Source organism: Nycticebus coucang, chromosome 3, assembly GCF_027406575.1.
Source record: "Nycticebus coucang isolate mNycCou1 chromosome 3, mNycCou1.pri, whole genome shotgun sequence".
NCBI classification, from domain to species: Eukaryota; Metazoa; Chordata; class Mammalia; order Primates; family Lorisidae; genus Nycticebus; species Nycticebus coucang.
The window spans coordinates 142,181,876-142,204,401 of NC_069782.1; the positions used below are offsets into that span (position 1 = coordinate 142,181,876).

General features: G+C 45.8%; 1 protein-coding gene across 37 annotated transcripts in view; it reads left to right on the forward strand.

The window, feature by feature from the left end:
• TCF7L2 (transcription factor 7 like 2) overlaps positions 1 to 22,526 on the forward strand; it is a 198,091-nt gene that overhangs the window by 157,835 nt on the left and 17,730 nt on the right. For 30 of the 37 annotated variants that reach the window (XM_053583721.1, XM_053583711.1, XM_053583712.1 and 27 more), the window contains 3 exons: positions 14,565 to 14,697; positions 16,974 to 17,076; positions 19,129 to 19,215. In XM_053583721.1, the coding sequence (XP_053439696.1) occupies positions 14,565 to 14,697; positions 16,974 to 17,076; positions 19,129 to 19,215 (323 nt within the window). The remainder of the gene's footprint in view (positions 1 to 14,564; positions 14,698 to 16,973; positions 17,077 to 19,128; positions 19,216 to 22,526) is intronic. The other 7 variants (XM_053583713.1, XM_053583715.1, XM_053583723.1 and 4 more) reach the window with 1 other exon arrangement.

Genomic DNA, 22,526 nt, shown 5'->3' on the forward strand with positions numbered 1-22,526 from the left:
GTAAGAAAAGCCCTGCCTTTTTTTTTTTTTTTAACGCCCCCTCCCTTTTGGGGGGGTGGGTTGTTGTGGAATCCGGGGCGATCCCGGGTACTGTGCTCTTCCCTATCGAGCGAGATAATTCTGTGAATGGGACTGTGCGTGAGCAGCTAGTCTGGCGGCGCTGCTGGGGTGTGCGGCGGGTGCGCGGCGGCGGCGCGGGCGGCAGGGCGGGTGCTGCCCTCCAGTGGAGCCCGCGGCCGGCGCGGCCCGGGGCGGCCATCGGGCGCGGCAGCATGCCCGCGAGCCGGCGGCGGGAAGGACAGCGCCGCGCCCCGCTCTAGATGGTAAGCGGCCCCTGGCCGGCCGGGCGGGCTGACGGGCGGTGCGCGGTGGCCGGCGCGTCGCCTTGCATGCTCCCGGACTCAGCTTTCGCGATGTTCGCTGTCACTTTGCAGCAACTTTAAGATGGATGGAACTTTGCGAAGGTGCCCGATGGATGGAGTCGACTTTTTTTTTTTTTAAATCGCCCTTTAAAAAAAAAAAATAGGAAAAGAAATTGGCAATAGCTTTTCATTCTTAACTTCAGCCCGGGACCCTAGAAGCAGACTTTATTATTGTTGTTTAACTCGGAAGTCATGTTGGTGACTGGGGTTGGTGGTGTTCGTTTTCTTTTTGCCCATCAAGTTAAAGACTCAAATGCTCAACCTTACTCCCCTCCTCCCCAACCCCAAATATTTTCGTTAAGAATGTGCATTTTTCTACTTTTCATATGTCTAGTCCTCCAAGACCCATTTCCCCTTCCTCTCATCTCAAGCCTGTTTATTTAAAACAACAGAACAAAACTTTGTCGATGGTGTAGACAGGAACAGTGGCGTGTAAATGGGCAGTTCCTCCCGCCTTCAGACTTTTTCTCCTGCACCTGATTGTAATTTCTTAGTAAAAGGAAAAGGAGGATTTTGTGTATATATATATGTGTGTGTTTGGGGAAGTGTTTTTTGATGTTGTCTTTTCTTAATCCCACAGAACTTTGCCACACTCGATCACCTTTCGATTTTTTTATGGCAAATGTTCTAGGCGTGGTGTGCGCCTTACAAATTGGGGCGCTCTGAGGATGGATTCCCAGCATTGCGATGGGACTGTGAATACCGGGCGGAGTTCTTAGGAGCAGTTTTTAGTTTGAAGAAATTGAAAAAATTTCCTCTTTCTTTTTAAGGAGGAAGATATCTGCCTAGAATGTGTTGGCTCATTTTGCGCCCCCCCCCCTTCTTTGAGAAAGCCAGAAATTTCTAGTCAAAGTTGCCCATCCTGTTTGCTGCACTTTATAAGTTATTGTTGCTGAGTGATTGGGAGCTGTCCATCAGCGGGCAGAGAACTTGCAGTTTACTTAAGAAATTGCATGTGTGACAAAGGCAGCTGCCAGGAGTGTGGTGGTCCGTGTGAATAGAGGGAGGGAAGGCAATTAGGGGGCTGTGAGGTTGGGGCTTTTTACTTGTCAAACTGCAGGCTCATTGCTTTTGTTACTGCCATGTAAAGGGAAATGGCAGGGTATTGTTTTGGTATTAAGGGCCTTAAAGATTGCGGCCTGACACTTACCCAGGAAGGCCAGATATGTCCAGAAAGAGGGACCACGGAGCAGTGTTTTTAAAAGGAAGAAAAGACGAAAATGAGGGATTCCCACCTTTTTTGTTGTCTTTAAGCCCTCCCAGCCCTTGTTTTTGTTGATTTGTGGGTGTGTGTGTGTGTGTGTGGATGGACAAGGGTTATTAACTTCTCCCATGTATTAACAGATTGCTTACAGACCTACGTCATGAAAAGAACCCTGTGGGTTTGCAGATAAACAGATGGTTGATCAGTTCAGCAAATTAAAAACATCTCCTCGATATTAGGTGTCCTGCCACCAGAAGAAACCAAATCTTTGCCACTGGTCTTGCTTCCAGCAACACAGGTCCAGGATCCCATGTGGCAGCCGGGGTGTCTTCTTACCTGCATGCAAATTGGGAGTTGTATATTTGCTTTTAAAAAGGGCGAAATGATTTCACACTTGGGGTAGGAAAAGACCAGAAAGGCATTCTGGATGAGTTTTGTCCTCTGCAACTTTTTCTGTCTTTAATCCCTCCTTGAGCAGCCAACCTCCCACACTCCCCTCCTTTGTGTAAAAGAGGACGTTTTCAGGCCTGTGATGTCTGAGTGTCTCAACTCAAATTAAGTTAAACCCACACAAATGTACCCAGCCCTGGATCCTATAAGAGCCCCAGGAAAAGTAAGTCGGGTTTGTGGGATTTGGTGATAATCTTTACATCCCCTTGCATTGTCTCCTCTCTTTTCTCTCTCTCTTTAACCCCTTCCCATTTCCCCTTCTCCCTTCTCACCGTCTTCCTTCTTTCTGGGGGAAAGCGCACAAAACTCAACAGTCAAAAAAAGCAAGTTAGTATCCTGACTGTTGCAATGCCGGTGAGCTCTGGACGCTTAGTTTCTTCTGCTTGCACAGAGGTCAAGCTGAAAATCTTTCAGGCAAAGTCTATTGCTCTGGAAGGAAGAGAGTGTGTGTGTGCATGGCAGGCAAGGCCCTGCAAAGTGTCACTTCCGTGTCCCTGTGACAAGGAAGTATCCTTTCCTCCTCCCGCCCCTACTCCCATCGCAGCCCTCTCCCTAAGAAATTTGTTTTGAGGGATTTGACAATCTTGCAGATAAAGTGCCTGCCTCCCGCATCTGGTTGATCATTTTCCCTCATGGCTGACTTTAATTTCTTTGCTTCTCTTAGCGGCAGCTCTGTCCCGGCTGCCCAAGGTAAAGGGAGAGGGAGGGGGACTTTGCTTAGGTGCCCTGAGCTGGCTGGGGAAAATGGGCCTTCCCCCTTCCTTCATGGATCCTGCAGTGGGAAAGATTAGCAACTAGCAGTTTTCTAATTTAAAAAAAGAATTAAATCATGCAATCAGCTGACTAGATTATTAGTGGTTTTTAAAAATTGATTATTAGTGGTTTTTAAAATTTTTTATTTAAAAAAATTTTTTTTAAGGGACGTGTGTACAGGGGGAAGAATCATTGAAATAATTCTAGGCAAGATGAATGATAACTTTGAGCATTTTGAGTCTCCCAGGCCATAAATCTGGAGCCATTTCTATCTTTTAAGATGCTTTTTTTTAGCTCTTTAAGTGGAAGGTTTAAAGAGAGGGGAAGCTGGGAGGAAAAAGAAAAGTGAGAAAAGCAGAAAGGGAGGAGGAAAAAAAAAGCTGGCCCAGTCCCATCTTGAAGGTACAGAGAAAGTTTTTTTAGAGGTGGAGAGGAGAGCCGAAGCGGTTATGTACCCTAGGGATACAGTTTTAGTGGGAATGGAAGATTTGAGTGCTAAGGGAGGCGCAGTGGCCTCCGGGGTCTCTCTCTTCCAGCAGTTGGGCGGTTGGCACCTCAATTTGAATTGCTGGGTGAGTAGTGGGGTGTGTGGTGTGTGTGTGCGCGCACATGCGTGTGTGTTCATGTCTATGTCCGTGTTTATGGTCTTGACCATGAAACCTGTGATTTTTTATTTTTTTTTTATTTTTAATTTAGATCATGGGGAGGAAAATGATAATGCAAGAATAAATGGTCCACTCAGGCTGTGTCCTTTCTCTTAAGTACTTTTCATAGCAGTTTTTTGGGGGGAGGCGTGGGAAAGGGTTAAAAAGAAAGATGAGGGGGAGAGAAAGTCTGACTTTCATCACAGTCCTCACAGCTCTATGGCAAGGCAGACCCCGTCCCCTAAGTACGGGTGAGCTGGAACTTGAGGAAGGGGTGGTGTGGTTTAGGATTTCTTCTAACAAATAATTTTTTTCTTCACCCACCAGGGTGGGCTCCATCAGAAGAAAGAGAAAGGAAAATGGCATTGCCTCAGAGGGGAGTGTGCTTTCAAAGCCTGAAACCATTCTGAGCAGTGAGACTTTTACAGTAGCAGGGCTTGTGTAAACTGTGTATTTTGGTTTCGTATTTAATGCTAACTTTCTGTTGCTCTGTCTTTAGTTGTATTTATTTTCCATCTCCAGATTTAGATGTCGGCCGTCTAGGGCTATGTAGTCTTCCTTGTGATGTGTGTATTTTCCGAACTTAATACAAAATGTGTTTGGGAAACCTGAGCAGGAGACTGATGACAGCTCATTGTGCTGTTAATGATTAGGAAGAAGAAGGTCCTTTTGCAACATGAATTTGGGGTTTCGGATATATTAAGTATGTTCAACTTTGGGGTCACATCTTTTGCCACAAGCTGTAAGAGCATTTCTATTGAATGTGGAGGCAGATTTGTAATTATCGTCATTACTGCCTTTTTTTTTTTGCAGTTTTTGGCTGGGGCCGGGTTTGAACCCGCCACCTCCGGCATATGGGGCCGGTGCCCTACTCCTTTGAGCCACAGGCGCTGCCCCTTTATTACTGCTTTTTATCATTTGTATTGGTGTTGCATGACCAAACAAAAACATTTGCAGGGGTCAGTTAGCTCTTTGATCCAGTTTTGGGGGGAGAGGGAATGAAATGTACCATAAGCTGTCAGTCTTCCTATGCTTTCAGAATCAGGAATTAAATCCTGTATGTTGTATTAAAACACAAAGTCGTAGATAGCTCTCTGGTCGCGCTTAAAAGAAATGGGTGTAAGTCTCTGTTTTTCTTTCCAGTCATGTGCAACTTTCTAGTTCAATCTCGGATTGTGTTAACTGTCGAGAATCGTGGGGAAGAGAGTGCAGGCTGGTGCTGCAAATTGTGTACGTTGTATTGCTGCAAACTTCACACCCAGTAGAGTCTCCCATTTTGAGGTATCTTAAAGGTTTCAGACCCTTATATACACAAATTACTTGGGTTACTTAATTGCAGTTTCATTCCTTTGGTGAGGAGAAATCTCTATCCTTGATTTCTTATGTGAAGGGACTTGGTTTGAAAGGGTAAATTTCCAACTCCAATGCTGTAGGTATTATGAGCTTTGTATTGTCACAACAGGCTGCTGCATCAGCATTTTCTGGAAGCAACAGAGCCTGCAAGCATGTATTCTTGGGGAAACCTCCCTTTTGTGGTTTGGGGTTGGTGGGGGCCTGGCTAAACTATGTAATGAGATTCTTTCCTTCTGTAATATTTTGGAATGTGATGAAATCCTGACATGCCCTCCAGATTACATACTTCTGCACACATTTGAGAATTTTTTAAGAAATTGAACTTTGCCTGGGTCATTCCCTTGCTACCTTGAACTTCCAGCACGTCACTTCAGGATCAGAGGGAGCAGCAAGCAGGCTTGCCCTCCTCGACCCATGGCGACTGGGTGTCCTCTGCGTGTGTATTATTTAAGAGACTGTGGTTGCCTGTTAAAGGATGCCCATGTTTGGATACTAACAGGACAAAACTGAGCTGGACAGTGCAGTTTCTTGCCTCTGTGTTTGCCTTCCTTCCAGTCTGTCTCTTCTGAATTCTTGGTGAATTCCCGCGTTTAGACGTTTGTGTTGTTGAGCTGCATGAATGAAAATGTTCCTTCTTCCTCTCGTTTACCTGCTTTTTTCTAGGGAGAAAATTTACCTGGTCTCTGAAGGAAACACCTGTGTCTTGAGCTTTTGTCAGACTGCATGGAGCAGGCGTGATTTTCAAATACAGACTAAGATTTGAAAGTTAGACACAGGTGTATAGAAAGACAAAGACATTTTTATGCAGCTGTTTTTTGTAAATAAATTAGGAAGATGGTGTACGATTTTGTTCACTCCTTCTTTCTTTAGCTTCCCCGGATGTCATCACTATTATGCACTTAAAATTTATTCTAAATCAAAATAGGTGATTTCCTTTCCATTACATTTAGGAACCCCTAGATGTAGGGTTGTTGTGTTTCGGGCAGGGTAGGGGATGGCCTGGAAATCATTATGATTTTTTAAAAATTGTTTTGCATTTGAGCTTTTTGCATTGCATTTGGAGTAGGTTAGATTTATTCCTGGCTCTGTTTTCAAGATCTTCTTTCTTAGAAACAGCTGTACCCTCTTACCCATTTCCCAAACATTCCCTGCAAACTCAGATACTGAGCAAGATTGATTATGCTAGCGCTAATCATTTAATACCCAAGCAGAAGGGAAATATTTGGTGGGCAAGTGGGGGTTACAGATTTCCTGGGAAATTACGTAAGGGTGAGGGGGCTAGTTCTTCATCTCTGAGAGCTGGTGGGAGATTAGGACAGAGGACCCCGTTGTGCCTGTCCACACCCCCTTGCTGACCTCCAGGTTGAGAATTTTTTGAGGCCGTTGGATGTTGTTGGAGGGAAGCAGACAGGAAGAAAACCCTGGAAAACTCTCTGGTCAGGGGCGAGCCTGGACGGGGTGGGCTTAGACTTAAGCTTGCAAGTGTTTTAAAGGTTAGCTGGGGGAGGCACAATAGGATGTTTTCTTTTTATTGGAAAATAAATGAGAATGAGTGGGGCGGTGCCTGTGGCTCAAGGAGTAGGGCCCCAGTCCCATATGCCGGAGGTGGCCGGTTCAAACCTAGCCCCGGCCAAAAACCAAAAAAAAAAAAAAAAAAAAAAAGAGAATGAGTGGAAATAAATTATGTTCAATGAACTTAACTGGAAGTAATTGTTCAAGAGCCTGTGGAAGCACAGCTCTGCTGGGCCGGGCCCTGCTGCAGAGTTCACACAGCCAAGCAGCTGGAGCACATCTTTATTTTCCAGGTTTGAACGGTCCCCACCCCAACACCTCCAGCCCCACTCCCAGCCCTTCCCTCCTCCTTTGGGGGAATTAAGAAAAAGTCCTTAAGAAGAGTTATATTTGGCTCTTCTAGACCTTCAGTGCTTGGCGGTCCGTTTGGTGTTACCAGCTGGGTGGTTACATTACAGAAGGGGCCAAAAATAAAAAAAATTAAAAAGGCCAGCGAACTTAGGATGGTTCAAGTTAGTTCCATGTACGTGTGTGTGTGTGAGAATTTGGATGAAAACTGACTGCACGTTTATACTCTCGCTGCCTGCCCTGTTCAGTCATTTCCCAGAAAGAATTTTAATGCCTGTGCGAATCCATGAGAAACTATGAGTCTGCAGAATTTTGCAGACAGCAGGGAGAATCTTCTCTCTGCCTCTTCTTGCTGTCTAAATGGATTTGATTCCAGAGAGGTAGGGAGAGAGATGGGGGGAAAAAAGAAAGTCTGCCATTGACAATTTACAAAACAAATAAGCAGTGCCCTTTGTATGAGGCTCTCTGGGGCTGGAGAAGCTGGAACCTTGCAGCCTGGTGGGACTTTGCAGCCTGGTGAGGACCTTGCAGCCTGGTGGGGACCTTGCAGCCTGGTGGGCAGGTTCGCAGGTTCACTGCAGCCCGACCGCATGGCGTAGGCTGTGTGCTGCAGCTCCGAAGTGGACGTTTCTTTTCTGCATCTCAGAAGCAGATCTCTCTTTTCTCTTACCACCGCGTTTCTCCAAGTAAAACCCGAACGCTAGGAAACCTTCTCTCTTTTATTTATTATTTCCAACAGGCAGTGTTGTAGCTATCAATAGAAGTCTTGTCTAGGGAAACAATGCACCATTAGTTGGGAGCAAGGCCTTAGACAGAAAGGAGCAACATTCAGCTGTGAAAGAGCCCTGGCCACTGTGTTGGGTGAGTCCTGGCTGGCCGAGAGGTGTGAGAGCCAGGGTGAAATCCTCTGAAGAAACCATTTGGGGCCTTGGGGGACGTCACATCTGCTACTTTCACCCTCTGTTTTCGAGAGAGGTGCACAAGATACAAAAGCAAGAGGTGGCCTGCAAAGGTGGCAGGGGACTGACTGTGCACGCAAGCCTGATCCAGGTTGCTCTGGGCCTGTCCCCTGTGGTCATTGCAGTAGCAGAAGTACCTGTGAATTGTTGGGGTCATAGGTTGTAAGGTGCAGGAAGGTTCCCATGGCTGACCATCCACCATCCTCTGGTTCACAGCCAGGAAAGAAAAAAAAAAGAACCTGGAGTAGTTGAGTTGCTGAGGGCTGGTTGATGGATAAGAAACAGCCCCTCCTTCATTTCATCCCCACCCCCTTCTCTGCCCCAACTCTCCATGGCTTCAGTGACGTGAAACACCCGTATTAATGTTTTACTAGTCACCATTGGCCCCGCTGCAGCCATAGTAAAACGGCATCTGGAAAAATGCATGGAGATGAACTATAAACCCGTTTTTTATGTAAACCTGGGGTGAACAGTTGTCCCTTCTTGGTGCCGATTTCAGCCCCTGGGAGGACTGGTAGGTTAAGAACACTGAAGACGTCCATGCCCACCCTGAGGAGGAGAAAAGGCTGACAAGTGTTCCTCTGTGCTGCTTTTGTCTTATTGTGCTGGGCCCCATTTTCCTTCTGCAGGAAGGGAGAGCGTTAGGGGCACATTGCCCAGGAGGGCCATGGCGACACCAGAGCTAGCAGTGGCCTTGTCTGTCTGCAGTGCCTGTGGGTTAATAGGCTGCAGAGGTGAAAGGCAAGCTTCCATTGCCATCAGGTTGCCCACAGTTCTGCAAGTATAACTGCATCGCTATACACGAGCCTGCGGGCTTGGAGTGAGGGGGACCCAGCAGAGGGATCTAGAAGCTCCTTGATCAATCTTTCCCTTGCCAAGTTCCAAATTATGTGCAGCATTCAGAAGGGTAGGCATTTGCAATGAGGATGGCATGGCCAAATTGCAGAACAGGGCACTTAAGGGTTCTTGAAAGGTCAGAGGTCAACCGCAGGGGCACCTCCCTCCTCACCCTCCCTCCCCCACTATAGTTTGTTGAATGGGATGAGATGGATGAATACATAGGATGGAAAGGCTTTGTGTGCTTGGAGGGCACACAAAAGGGTAAAAGGACCTTTTCTTTATAATTTAACTATTGAATGCCAAGAGAGCCTGAGGAACAGAGGAGAGGGAGTTTTGCTTTGGGCAGTAGCAGTTTCTCCAGGTAGAAAGCATAAAGCCCTTAAAGAGGGCGGCTTCTGTGGCTCAAGGAGTAGGGCGCTGGCCCCATATACCGGGGTTGGCTGGTTCAAACCCTGCTCCAGCCAAAATGGGGGGACAAAAAAGATTTTAAGTCAAATGAGGATTTTGGTTCCTTTTAAATATTGTTTTCCTTATTTAATGGGTTTGGTGTTTTAGCTGACCTTTTTTTTTTTTTTTTTTTTTCAGAAAAAAAAAACCAACCAAACAAAAAACAAACAAAACCTGGCCACATACAGTGTTTTTATCATCAGAACCCTGCTGGGTCCTGATTCTGCTTGCTTGTATTTGAGACGCAGAAACATCCTGTCAAATGTCTTCAGCCCTCCATACCTCCACCCCAGTTCCACCCTCATAATCAGCCAAATGCTATTAAAAAAAAAAAAAATCCTGCTGAAAATACTCAGTGCTCTATGGCAAGGCTGTGCCCCATTAAGTCAGGGAACCGTGAGTTTCTCCCACATTTGGGTCTTGGGGCAAATTGGTCTCAGTTGCAGAAATTGGCAATAGGAGTTTGAGGACCAATTTCCACTGAGCATCTGTATCTACTCGGGAAAGGCAGCCCAGGCCAGTCTCATGGGCACATCTCACTGCATCACCATGGCAGGTAGTCCCGTCTCAATGATGGGAGTCTCTGCAGAGCAAGCCTGGGATTGTGGGGGGAGCCAGGTGAGGCCCAAGGCGGGTGACTCGGGAAACATTGCTGCACCTACCACACAGAGCTATGGCAAATGCTGACTACTTCATAGATTTGTTGTGAGGATTTACTAGAACAAAGTATGTCCCCCAGAGAGGCTGGTATGGAACTAAGGCCCCATTAAATGGCAGCCATTCTTTGCCCCGCTGGTGTTGAGCCTAGTCCTCTGGGTGTAGTAGCAGCTGGTCAGATGCTATCCTACCCCCAAATCATCTAGACAAGGGTTTCTCTGGGGCTTCATATATAAATAAATGTGGGATGCTGATAGCGGTGGTCTGTGTGAGCAACTGTGGCATAACAATTTTGAAATCAAGTGGAATGCTTCGTGCATGTTTGTTTTTGTGGCTCAGAGCGTCATCGTTTTCATCATGTTCTTAAGGGTTCAGTACAGTAGCTCAGTCTCTGCACACACACAGCTTTCCTTCACCCATTACTACTGCAGCCTTGAATAATAGTTAGCTGTCACTGGTGGTAATGATTTCATAGCCCCCGTCTGGTTTCAAAGGTGTATTTAGGTAAAATAGTTACCTAAAAGGCACCTGGCTTTCTGTTGCAGTGGTTTGCCTTGAACATTAGACTCTTTATAAAAAGATAACAGGGGAGGGGATAAATATTTTGGGCTATTTCACCCACCAACACACTTGACATAATTTATTTGGCATGAATGCATTTCTGGGAAGTTGCCTTATGTCTGTCTCCCACCCAAGTTGCTTTTCACTTCTGAATTTTCTTAGGGCAGCCCAGTTTTGAACACATTTCTTAAAGTCCTTGTTCAAGAAGTGGGAACTATTCAAAGAGAAGAGGAACATCTAAGGGTCATCTTTCTATTTAGATTTTGGTGTGTGTTTGACATATGTCAGCTTGATTCGGGGCGGGGGCTGGTCAAATCCAACTGTCTTTTTACTTGCAGCTCCTCTTTGGCAGTCTTAACTCATTGGCATTTTAAAGTGACGACTTTTCTCATAAGAGTTATTAAAATATATTCATAGTTAAATAGCATAGTTATAAGAGAGATGTGTGCCTGCCCATGGTGGCCACGGATCACGCCTTTGCTCTTGTCCCGTTGTGAACATCCTTACCTGTGAAATCTGTGGCTGTATTCCCCCCCCCCCCCCGTGAATTTAATTTTAAGAGACTAGACAGGTGGCTAACTTCATCATCGTTGGTATTCGCCAAACTGCATTTTCTAAAAAGCCTCTTTGTTGTGCATGTTTAGCCGTGTGCCCAGGCGCTGTGCTGAGCACTTGACATGCATGATCCTGCTCAGGTTAGTTTGCACAACCGCCTTACGAGGTGGATGTGATTCTGAGCTGGAGTTTACAGAGAGAAACCAAGTCCTGAGAGAGGTCGTACAGCCAGACTGGTAAAGAAGAATCAGAACCCAAATCTTCCTTGAACTCACAGGCCTCAAATGGTATGACATGGCAGTGGGCTCTAAAACCACTTTACAGGTAACTGAGATGGTTTCTGCAAAGCTATTGGGTTGGTTCTGGAGGGCCACCTAGCTCTCTCTCTTCTGGGGTTTGAAGTAGACTGACTGCATCTGAAGTCCACGGTGAACCTATGGTTGGCTCTGTCCTTCTGATCTTTACAGTTGCCTTTTGGTGGTTCTTATGCCATTGATGAGATCATGTTCACCACTCCCAAAAGCTGGGCATTCCATGGGACACAAGTGCTAGAAGACAAAGTCCTTGTCCTTAAGCAACTTGGGTAGTAGGACCAAGAAAGGTCCATAACACAACCTCAGCAATGGGCACAGGGTGATGTAGAATGAAAGGACTCTGGGGTCCTCAGGCTGCAGAGAAAGGCATTTGCAAGCAGAAAGTCCTTCCATCGTAGGAGGATTCCAGGTACAGGCAGGTTGGATGGGGTGGCAGTCAGAGTCTGGTTTTGGCAGATAGGACTACAGAATTCCCTTTTCTTGCCTGGGAACTAGTCAACTTGGACAGATAAGTGGTTACTTTACAGGGACCTGCCTGGCGTGCATTCAAGATCATTTTTTCCCGCAAAGCCAGGCAGCATGTAAAACTTCTACTCCGCTATCACTCCCCACCCTTGATCCCCATGCTATAGGATTTTGACAGGAAAAAACTAGTTGGCCATACTCAGGTTTGCTGAATAATACAGGGGTGTTGGTAGCCAGAACAGGGCTCCAACTTTTGTTGAAATCACCTTCATGCGTGTGTTGAAGAAGGAGGTGGAGAATTAATTTTTAAATCCCACACCCAGTTAATTCCACTGTTGCCCAAATACCGTCTTCATCCTTTTGTCCAAGTAGAGAAAGAGGGTTTTCTCCGCATTTCCCTTTAGTCCTGCTGAGAAGATTGCTGCGGGATTTGTGGTGCTTCACTGCAGACAGAACCATGTCATTGGGCAACTTCTCCGTGGTGACAAAAATAACATTAATAGTAAATCATCATAATTGATAATAAATAACCAACTGGGCACATGCTAAGTTCTGGCTAAGCCCTTTCCCTGGGTTTCTTAAGAACTAGGACTTGACTTTTGACTAGAGCTCACATCTCTTAGCCTCTGTGCTAACCTGCTACCCATAGGTTCTCTCTCTGGCCTGGGGCTTCTCACTCACGGCTGAACAGAAGAGCCAGCCACCCGTGCACTCAGCAGGCCCGCGATACCTGGGTCCTGAGCCCAGACCTACTGAGTCAGGTCCCCACTGGGAAATTTCCTAGGATCGGAGATCTGAATATGTAATGAGCGTCCCCAGAGATCCATGGCTCAGCCAGGGTTGAGAGCTTGCTGGTTTCAATGGCTGCCACCAGCCCTTTCTGTGGCGCCCGTGGTGGGTTCATACTCTGGCTTCCCCCGTCGTTCGTGGTCAGTCCATTGACAGTGGGTCAGGTCCTCCCCACTGCCCTCCCAGCGACTGTCTTCCCTGCTCTGGGCCACGTGTGGTTCTCCTGTTGGCCCTGCTGTCTTTCTACACTTTCTTTAAACTCTCTGGGACTGGTCTGCTTTCTTTCATGTCAGCAGGCGAGTATCTTTCCAACCAAATAGAAAACTTCTAGAAGGCAGCTTCGGCTTCATTTTCCTTTCCTCCTAATGGTGTCCACTTTGTCTATGTCTGTCTCCCCCCTCCCACCTTCCTTCTCCTTTTTTCTCTCTCCATCCCAGCACACAGTGGCAGCCTATTTGCTCCTTACTTCTCAAGTTGTCCTAAACAGAAATATTTCCCTAAAGGAATCCTCAGTACATGGCCATGAGGTGCTGGCACTGGCCTCGGGGCAGCAGCCCTTAGCCCTGCTGGACATGGCTTCCCCCAGACCTTCATGGCTGCTGATACCAAGGAAGTATTACTGGCTCCCCAGCTCCCTCTGCTTTCGTGGCCTTTAACTTGCTTCTATCGCAAAATGGTAACTCACAACCCAAGGCCCCGGTGAGCAGCTTGCTAGCCCTTTTCTCAGGAAGTGTCCAGCTGTTTACAGGAGTCAGAAACTGAGCTGTAAGAAGCATTGACTTCTTTCTCTGTAGTTTCTTCGGGAGCATCTAGGAAGGCCATGTTTTTCTTTCTAAACACACCCACGAAAAGGTTGGAAGCACTTTTAAGAAGATGCTTTCTTCACAATTACCTATAGTTCGAAATGCTCTTCTCATATTATTCCTTCCTCATACTTCAAAAAAAACCCACAAAGGATGAAAAGAAAAAACAATGAAGAAAACTAACTGCTCAGAGATCCCTGAACTCAACAGGCGCTAGTGGGCAGCACTAGAACCTTCTTTGCTTTTAATGCAATTCCTTTTCCTTGATGTTAATGCAAGTTGTGCCTTCCTAAAAGTAATAAAAGGAAATGAAGACACGTTCTGAAATGAAACTTGACTCTAATCCATTCATCATCTAATACTCGCCTCTTTATCTTCGCTGGTACCTAATCTGGTTAAATGTCCCTGTTGTAGGATTTTAGTGAAAATCCTCTATGGGGAATAGGGTTTTTTGCAATTGGATTACTCTCAGTAAATGGCCCAGTAGTTCGCTTGTTTCAGCTTAATTTTTTCTTTGTGATCTTGCTGGGCTAAGTTATAGCACAGCATAGTGGAGGGGGAGAGGGGACCAAGAGTAGGGTGGAGGAAGAGAGGAGAATAATTGGGGAAAGCCTGGGTCTGGTAACTAGAAATATATTTACAATGCTCCCCCCCCCCCATTTTTTTCTTTTGTCTTTTCCCCTTCTGTTTCTCTTCACTGACCCACCTTTCTCAAACACAAAAATGCCTGTATTTTGTTTTCTAGAACCGCCCATTTCTAAAATGTATACCTTTTATGAGCTCAATTCATCATCATCTAGTTAATTTATTAGTGTTCCCAGATGACTTCCTAATGAAATTCCTGATGAATCAGGGCGGCTGTAATCTGCATAAAATATGCAGGTGCTTGCCAGGCAGTTTAGCGCTTTCTGGTAAAGTTCACACTCCCACCCAAACCATGAGTGGGGCTTTTTATCCAGGCTCTCTGGGAAGGATTGTCACATGCCTGCTGTTCCTGAGGGCAGGGAGGTTAGGAGTTGGGGGGTGGGTGTGGAGACTGGCTGGGAGGATTTGGGCCCTGCTGGGTTCCTTGTAGGTGGAGGTTTTCCTATGAGCTGCCTCCTGGAGGTCCCACCAGTGGGGCCTTGGGGTAAGGGATCCCACCTGCCACGCAGAGACGCAGCAGGCCTGGGAGATTAAAGCCCCCACTTCCGTTTACCTGCTGATGGGAAAAGTGCAGACTCCGGGGCTCCATGATGGGTGGTGTTGGAGAAGGTATTTTAAAAGCCAGACTCAGTGGGGAGGGAAAACTACAGATCAACGCAGAGAGCTGTCTTACAACTACCTGTCATTTTAAAACGGGCTGAGGGATGCGGGGTGGGCAGCGCCAAGTGCAACTTACAAAACCGAGGTGGGAGGGTGTTGTCAGGGGAGCCCAGGGGAGACCTGTGCTCTGAAGTCTTGGGCTGCGTGTACTGCTCAATGGTTTCTTTCTTGTTCTCTTTACAGTCGAACAAAGTGCCAGTGGTGCAGCACCCGCACCATGTCCACCCCCTCACACCTCTCATCACATACAGCAATGAACACTTCACCCCGGGAAACCCACCTCCACACTTACCAGCCGACGTAGACCCCAAAACAGGTAGGCTGTGAGCTTGGGTGCCAAGATGGAGCATGTGTCCTGGGGCTCCAGGGACCTCAGCAGGGGGCCTGGGCCAGGGAGCATGGGACTGGGTGGGAATGGGGTGGAGGGGCCCATCTTCCTCTCCTGGGTGTTGAAAAGGAAGCTGTTTGGGGAAGCCGAAGCCTCTCCCCTCTTTAGTGTTGAAGATCTCTTTAGAGCTTCAAGTACCACAAAAGGGGCTGTCTTGGGAACTTGGCTACGAGTCCCTCAGTATTTCTCACGAGTGATTTATAACTCTAAGAGCCTCAGACAGACTTGGAAGCAGGAATCATACTGGAGGCTTCTCAGGTGCTCCTCAGCTTCAGGGGAAGAAGAGCAACCTAACTGCATGGATCCTGTGGCCCCAGTTTTCTTGGTGGCTGAGGACCTCCAGTCATTTGACAGTGACTTATTGGTGCAGCCTCAAAAGACCACATTGCTGGGTTCTGCATTCTCTGCTGATTCATTTGGGGTCCCTATTATATTCCAGGTATCGTCGAGCCCATTGTATAGATGGGAATACCAAAGCCCAGGGAGGTTGCCCCATTTCTTCACAGAACAATTGCTAGAGTCTCAGGTGGACGTTGCCATATTATCCTTCAGTCTTTGCAGTTGGCCCCTCTTTCCATCCCACTGGTTCATTGACTTTTTCCCCCAAAGGGGAGAGGGAAGAGAGAAGAAGGGTCACTTGTAGCCCCCCTTCAACAGGATAGGAATCAGGCAGGCAGCCCCAGTGCTGGTGGGGTGACCTTGGGCAGAACGGGTAAGTCCAGTGAGTGTGTGCTGGCTAGAGGCTCCTTGTCCCAGCTCAGTAATTACAAGGATGGATTTGAAATGACTATCCCACCCCACTTTGTCAGAGGGAATTGTTGGTGTTGGGCTGAGGTAGGCTGCTGGTCAGGTGGCCTTTACTGGGTTGGACAGAAGCTACACGTTAGCGGCTGCTCCCTGGCCTCTGAGCCCCTTTGTGCTAGTGTAGGACCAAGTCTGGTGCTAGGATGGCTGGCGGCTTCCTCGAGCAGGCCCCAGGCTCCGCACATGAATGGCAGCATCAGCGTCTCATTTAAATAATGGTAGTACAGGGAATAGCTTTTAAATGGTTATCGTAAAACATATGATTAAGGTCTGTGGACTGTTTACTTTTCCTCTGCGAACATTCTTTCAAGTGTGCAAATGGCTTGGTGTAGGGTCCAAGCCCAGCTAATCTGTTTGGTTTTTGTAATAGAGAGAAAGCAATGTCTGCATGAAAAATGTCACCCAGGGAGACTTAATTTACAGATGGAACGCTTCCTGAATGAATTCCCCACCCCCCAAAGAATGCATAGTCCGTTTTCATCCACAGACACGTGGCCCATTCCCATCAATACTCTGTTTTTAATTCTGAGGATTGTGCATTCTGCTTTCCACCTCAGCTGCACTGGTCACTTCCTCTATCAGAATCGGTCCTGGTGCCTTGCTTTCTAAGAACTGATTGATGTGCTCCTGTGACATTAGGAAGCGTGCAGTGGCGCATGCCTTCAGAATGCACTAGTGTATTCACACCTCATGACACTCTAGCCCCTGGGAGACCGAAGGGCCTGGTCAGGAGGAGAGCGCAATTCCTGCTAGTGGCTCTGTCCTCTGGTGGATGAAGTTCCAGAACTAAGTACAACAGGCCCCCAACAACTCCTCGTCTGTTCAGTTCTGAGTCTACCTTGGATAAGATGCCAAATGGTATTTGGTCACTTTCTGCAGCTCATCTTCTAAGTAGAGGTGGAGACATTCTAGATGACTTACCTTTTTTGAAAGCAGGCAAGGCTATAACTTTTGGAGAGCCATAGCTCAACAAGTATGTGGGAAGTGAGAGGAGTCACTCTCGTGCAGGCGAGTCACGAGAACCCACAGGTGGCGGGCCCACTGGAAGGCAAGGGCAATGTTTGTTTCTTGATCACCTACTGTGTGCTACGCCCTATACATGTGGGGTTTTTTTAACCCCAATCGCATGAGACAGAAATACCCAAGATGGCATTTTCCAAGTCTGTCTGAGTCTGCCCAGTCTACCAGTCCATCTACAATGAGGAGAACTAGTTTTCTATACTGAGGCTGAGGGAAAAGGAGTCAAAACCTACCACAAGTCTTAGAATCATAATGAATGAATCTCGTGCTAGGATTCCAGGAGAGATGTCCCTCTTCCTCCTTCTCCTGTTTCCCTTCTCCGACAGTAGCTCCTTTCTTCTTTCCCTCCTTTGTACCTAAAATGTTGCTTCTTCTCTCAGGAATCCCACGGCCTCCGCACCCTCCAGATATATCCCCGTATTACCCGCTATCGCCCGGCACCGTAGGACAAATCCCCCATCCGCTAGGATGGTTAGTACCACAGTAAGGAGTTCCATTTTTTAATTTCCTTTTCGTTTTTTACATGGGCATGCTTATTATTATACACGTGTGTGTGTGTGTGTGTGTGTTAGGAGGGCATGGGGAAGATGTTGCTGAGATGTGCTGTGGGAATGCGGGGAAATGAATAGCCGTTCAGGTGTATAGGTAGGAAAAGGTCATTGATACTTGGCATTCTGAACCTGTGGTCCCCACAGGCCCCATAGGCAAAGGTATCTCTAAGACAGTTGGGGAGTTTCAGAAGGCTGACCATGACATTTCCACTAGTAGCAGCCCAAACTAGAGCCCTGTCCTTGAGTTGAGTCTGAGTCCTCCCTTTTAGGTGTTGCATATTCAGTGACATGGGAGTGGGGACAGGAACAACTTAGTTTTAAAATCCAGGGCTTGGAGTGGAGTTCATTTTCTTACAATTTCAGTACTCCCAACCCCTTCTGAAACATTACTCCCAAGGGCGACATTGACAGTGGAAAGTTTTATCTGTTGAGAAGCCCCATAGTAACATTTAACAAGCACCTCTCTAGATTCGGTGCATGTTGAGCGCTTTACCTACCTATGAAGGATGGGATTGGAGCATCTAGAACCCTCATTCCAGCATGTGGGTCCTTCCTGAGTGTCAGTCCTGGTTCCTGGCAGTGCCCATATAACTCGACTGCCTTTTAAAACTTCAAAAACATGCATGTTTTAAAATAAAAGTAGAAAAGTCTTTAGTACGTAAGCCTCTGTGTGTGCGCACGCGCTTGCACAGATTATGCATTATATGTTTTGCAATTGTCTGTTTCCGTGGATGTGTTTCTTCATGTTTATTAGTGATCTCTCCTTTAAAAAACACAGGACAATGTGTTGAATGCTAAAAGGAGTAAATTTCAGCAAAGTCTCAACTTAGGGTGTCTTGAGGGAAGACAACCTTTCATAGTCTTACAAGAAGCTAAAATTTCGGGATTGGGTTAATCCCCAGTTCTACCCTTACATCTCTAGTTGAATTGGTTTTATACTGTTTTTTTTTTTTGTTTTGTTTTGTTTTTTATTGTTTTATTTAATTATTTATTTTTTGGTTTTTGGCCGGGGCTAGGTTTGAACCCACCACCTCCAGCATATGGGACTGGCGCCCTACTCCTTGAGCCACAGGCACCGCCCTGTATTGTTTTATTTTTAAAAAGCAACAAGCCCCGCTTATTATGTAGTAGCTGCATCGAATACTGACCCTCAGTATAATTTCTGTTTCTTTGTCTTCTTATTTTTATTTAGAGGGTAGATGTGAACATGGGCTTGTGACCCATTTCTTCTTAAATAGATGGAGCCCTTCCTCAAATGGTGCTCAGTCATCATTTGCCCCATTTGGTTGATGGGGAGATATTTGAAAGCTAGATAAAAAGGAATAGCCAACTCAGACAACCCTCTGTCAGAAAAAGTTGTGTGTCTTTCATGAGGATGCTATTTTGCATGTTGCTGTATTTTTTAATTATTGTAATGAGGTGTGATTGTCTATTGGTTACCCACAATTCTTCTTGGGGACTCTCCCCCCCGGTAACTCTTGTCAACACTTGTTAATTTGACAAAAGGCTACAAATTAAGCTCTGTTAATTTAATGTTTTCTCACCGAGATCTAAATACCGAAAGAGGCCCAAAGCGCAACTGAAGTCCTTTGATTCACTGTACTTTATTTTGGTATAAATTTACATTCATTATTGTTTTCCTTTGGATGTGTAGCCCTCAATTAGTGTGATGGCTCCATTAAAGCAAGCGAGACTTCGCCTTTAATTATTACAACAAAACACCTAGTTTCAGCTTGGGGAGAGGGTCTCTATTGACATAAGCAGAGGTTATAAAATTTAATTAGCCATTCCTATCAGATTTATGGCATTCAAATTGTTCTGTGTTTCTTCCCTTTGATCCTTCCTGTACAATCCCCAAGATTTTTGTTCTGATCAAATAAGAATAAAGCTTACTGTGCAGAGAGAACTTTTCTCTTTTCTTTTTTTCCTTGTCCCCACCCCCACCCTTGTTTCCAGTGTCTCACTTGGTACCCCTTCTTTGTAGGCAAGGTCAACCAGTGTACCCAATCACGACAGGAGGATTCAGACATCCCTACCCCACAGCTCTGACTGTCAACGCTTCCATGTCCAGGTGAGTTCCAAGAACCAGGGCCTTCATCTGAGGCCATGGGTGACTTCTCAGAAAGTTCTCTAGATGATGGTTCACCAGGCCACCCAGGGACCAGAGCTACATAGAGTGTAAAGCCCATGTAGTATAGACTGTACTCATAGAAAATACTGAGAAATTATATGGAACTTCCGAGGTAAGTGGTGTCTTTCTAGGTGGGATTTTTGAGTCAGTCAATTGAGCAACCTATTTTAAGGCATTTAGAAGGCAGAAGAAATGGTCAGGACCTGTGGAGCTTTATAAAATGTCTTTTCTCTGTTGTCGTATCCTGAGTCAGAAGGGAAGGGGTAGAGGTAATTTTACTCTTAGATAAAGAAGACTCTGAGAAAAGATTATTGGTCTTCTCAAAGCTCAATATCAACAAGAAAGTGTCCCCTTGTCCCTCCAAGATATCACTGACCAATAGAAATGTAATGTGAGCCACAGAGGGTGTTTGAAATTTTGTAGCATCCCCCTTTTTTAAAAAGCTGAAGTTTTTTTGGTTTGTTTTTTGAGACAGAGTCTCACTCTGTTGCCCTAGGCTAGAGTGCTATGGAGTCACAGCTCACAGCAACTTCAAACTCCTGGGATCAAGTGATCCTCCTGCCTCACCCTCCAGAGTAGCTGGGACTATAGGCCTGTACCATCACCCCTGGCTAGCTGAAGTTACTTTTTTTTTTTTTTTTTAAGAATCAGCCAAATGTATTCATTTATTTATTTTTTTTTTATTATTACTATTTTTTTTTTTATTGTTGGGGATTCATTGAGGGTACAATAAGCCAGGTTACACTGATTGCAATTGTTAGGTAAAGTCCCTCTTGAAGTTACTTTTAATGATATATTTTATTCCACACAGTATAGCCAGATATTATCATTTCAACACATGCTGCCACAGAACAAAAACAATTAATGATATTTCACATTCTTTCTTGGACAGAGTTTTAGTACTCTGATTTATCTCTTCTACTTAACAGCTCATCTCAGTTTGGACTGGCCACATTTCAAGTACGCAGTAGCCACATGTGGCTGGTGGCTGCCATAGTGGCCTATGCAAGTTGTAATTTTTTGAAAGTTTAAAAAAAATCATGTGTATTTGAACTGTATATTTATATATTTATATCTAAGCATATAAACGTGTGTGTATATATACTCACACACACACAATATACACAAATATCTCCATGTTCTCCTTTTCTACTCTCTGATTAATTCTGGCTAATTTTTTAGCAACTGCTAGTTTATTTACAAACTGGTTGGCAGCAGTATGTTTAAGTAGTCACTAATTGCTCCTAATGATAGTTTTATTTTCTGTTCATCTGATTTGCAGTCAAGTTAATTAAATCGGTGGAGGTTTAGACTTTCCTGATGGGCTGAAACCACCAATCCATTTTGATGATGGCACATAATTAAATTAGCATGCATTACATGGCGAGGGCACTGTCCTACAGCCTCTTCCCCCAATCTCTGTGGCCAGCACAGAAGGCCAAGACCAGAGAAAGGGCCGGAAAGACAGGCCAAGATGCGTCTTTCCTTCCTTAACCAAACAGTGATCTTGGGTGAGGGAGAGAGTAGATATCACATGCGTTTAAAAAAAAAAAAAAGCGTACCACATCTAGCATTTGTAAGTATGCCATGCATATCGTATGACAATCCAATCCCCACGTGGCATCCATCATCCAAATTTCAAAATCCATACCAGTATTAGTTAGGCGGGAAAATACGCGTACGTTCTTCTGTCTATGGAGAAGAGGAAGGTTACGCTTATTAAATAATGTCATCACAACCTCACTGAGTGGGGGACGAAGACGGAGTCTCCCAAGAGGAGGGTGCTTCTGAGCTGCTTGTAATACACGGCTCATCTACCTGCCATCCCAGCATTTGTATTTATTGCACCTGGTTATTTTTCATGTTTGTTTACTCGGTGCATTCTAGATGTTAAAAGCGGTGAAGTAGTTGTAGGATACGGACTGGGGTTAAGCTTATCGATTGAATTATCGTTACCAGGTTAGTCGATGATTTCTAGGTGGGCAGAGGGGTGGAAGGGAACAGTGGGAAGAAAGGTTAGGGGCCCGAGGTGTGAGGAGGGGAAGAGGCGACCGATTCCCCAGGTAGGCCATATGAAAGGTAGCTAGTTAAAAAGCGTATACAGCAAATTAAATACATTATTGTGGTAATAGGGCGACAGAAGTATAGGTCTATTATACTTATGGCAGTTATAGCAAAATGTAGGCAGCTTGCCCTGTTCCAGAACACCCTTTGATATTCATTCTATTCAGCAGTGGGGCCAGGACTTCTCAGAATTAAGTGATGGGTCATTATACTTTAAACACCATGGAGAAGCCTAGATTGGCAATTAAACAGCTCTTGCTGACACTCACTTGTGCCACCCTGTGACCCCTTTTAGATTGAGATGTTGGAGCTCCGGGCCCTCAGCCTGCTAAATTGGTGCAAGGCTCTTCTCCTGACGAGAGCCGGCTCTGAAATCTGCCGGCTTCAAAGGGAGCGAGATCATGTATAAACCATAATGTGGGTGCACCGTGGCTCACAAAAAATAAGGCAGGAAGAGATGAAATGTTACAAGTGCAAGGGGGAAAATGAGAGAATAATGACAAACCTAATGCAACTCAAAGCAGGATTGTTGCACAGGAAAATGCATCCTACTGCTTGTGCATAAAATCAAGGCCGGCAGATGACATCCAGTTAACAGAAACGTGTCAACAGTGAAGTAAAGTGAGAGTGAGTAAGAGAGAAGCCCCTGAGACAGCCAGAAACAAAAATTAGTTGTCCTTAACAAGTTAAGTTCATCATTATATTCTGGCTTGGAGCCATGAAAGCAGACGGGGGTATATAATGAGCTGCTTAGAATTTTTAGGGTGTTTATTGCATTTCGTGGAATAGTTGTCTGCAGAAAAGGGATTTCTTAAGAGAAGGTGTGCACGCAGCCCGCGTGTCTGCCCGGTCCCGCACAGTCCCTTCCTCTGCTGTGCATTTTTCAGATACAGGAATATGTGTGTAAGTATGAGAACTTGGAAATGTTCCTTCTTCACGGCGGCACGGGAAGTTGGTCCCTGCCCCCAATGAGGTCAGAGCGTGGTGTCTTGCCATGGCGTTTGGTGTACGTAACGCACACACAGAGTGGTTCTCCTCCCTCCACCCCCCCAACCCCCCGCCCTCACACATCTGTACACACACTGTCATTCTGCAGGAAGGGAACATATATATTTGAGGAATGTCAGGCCTTTAAAATTCACAGTAAAAGCTGCCACCCACCACTTCACCCAAGGGCTTCCAAGAAC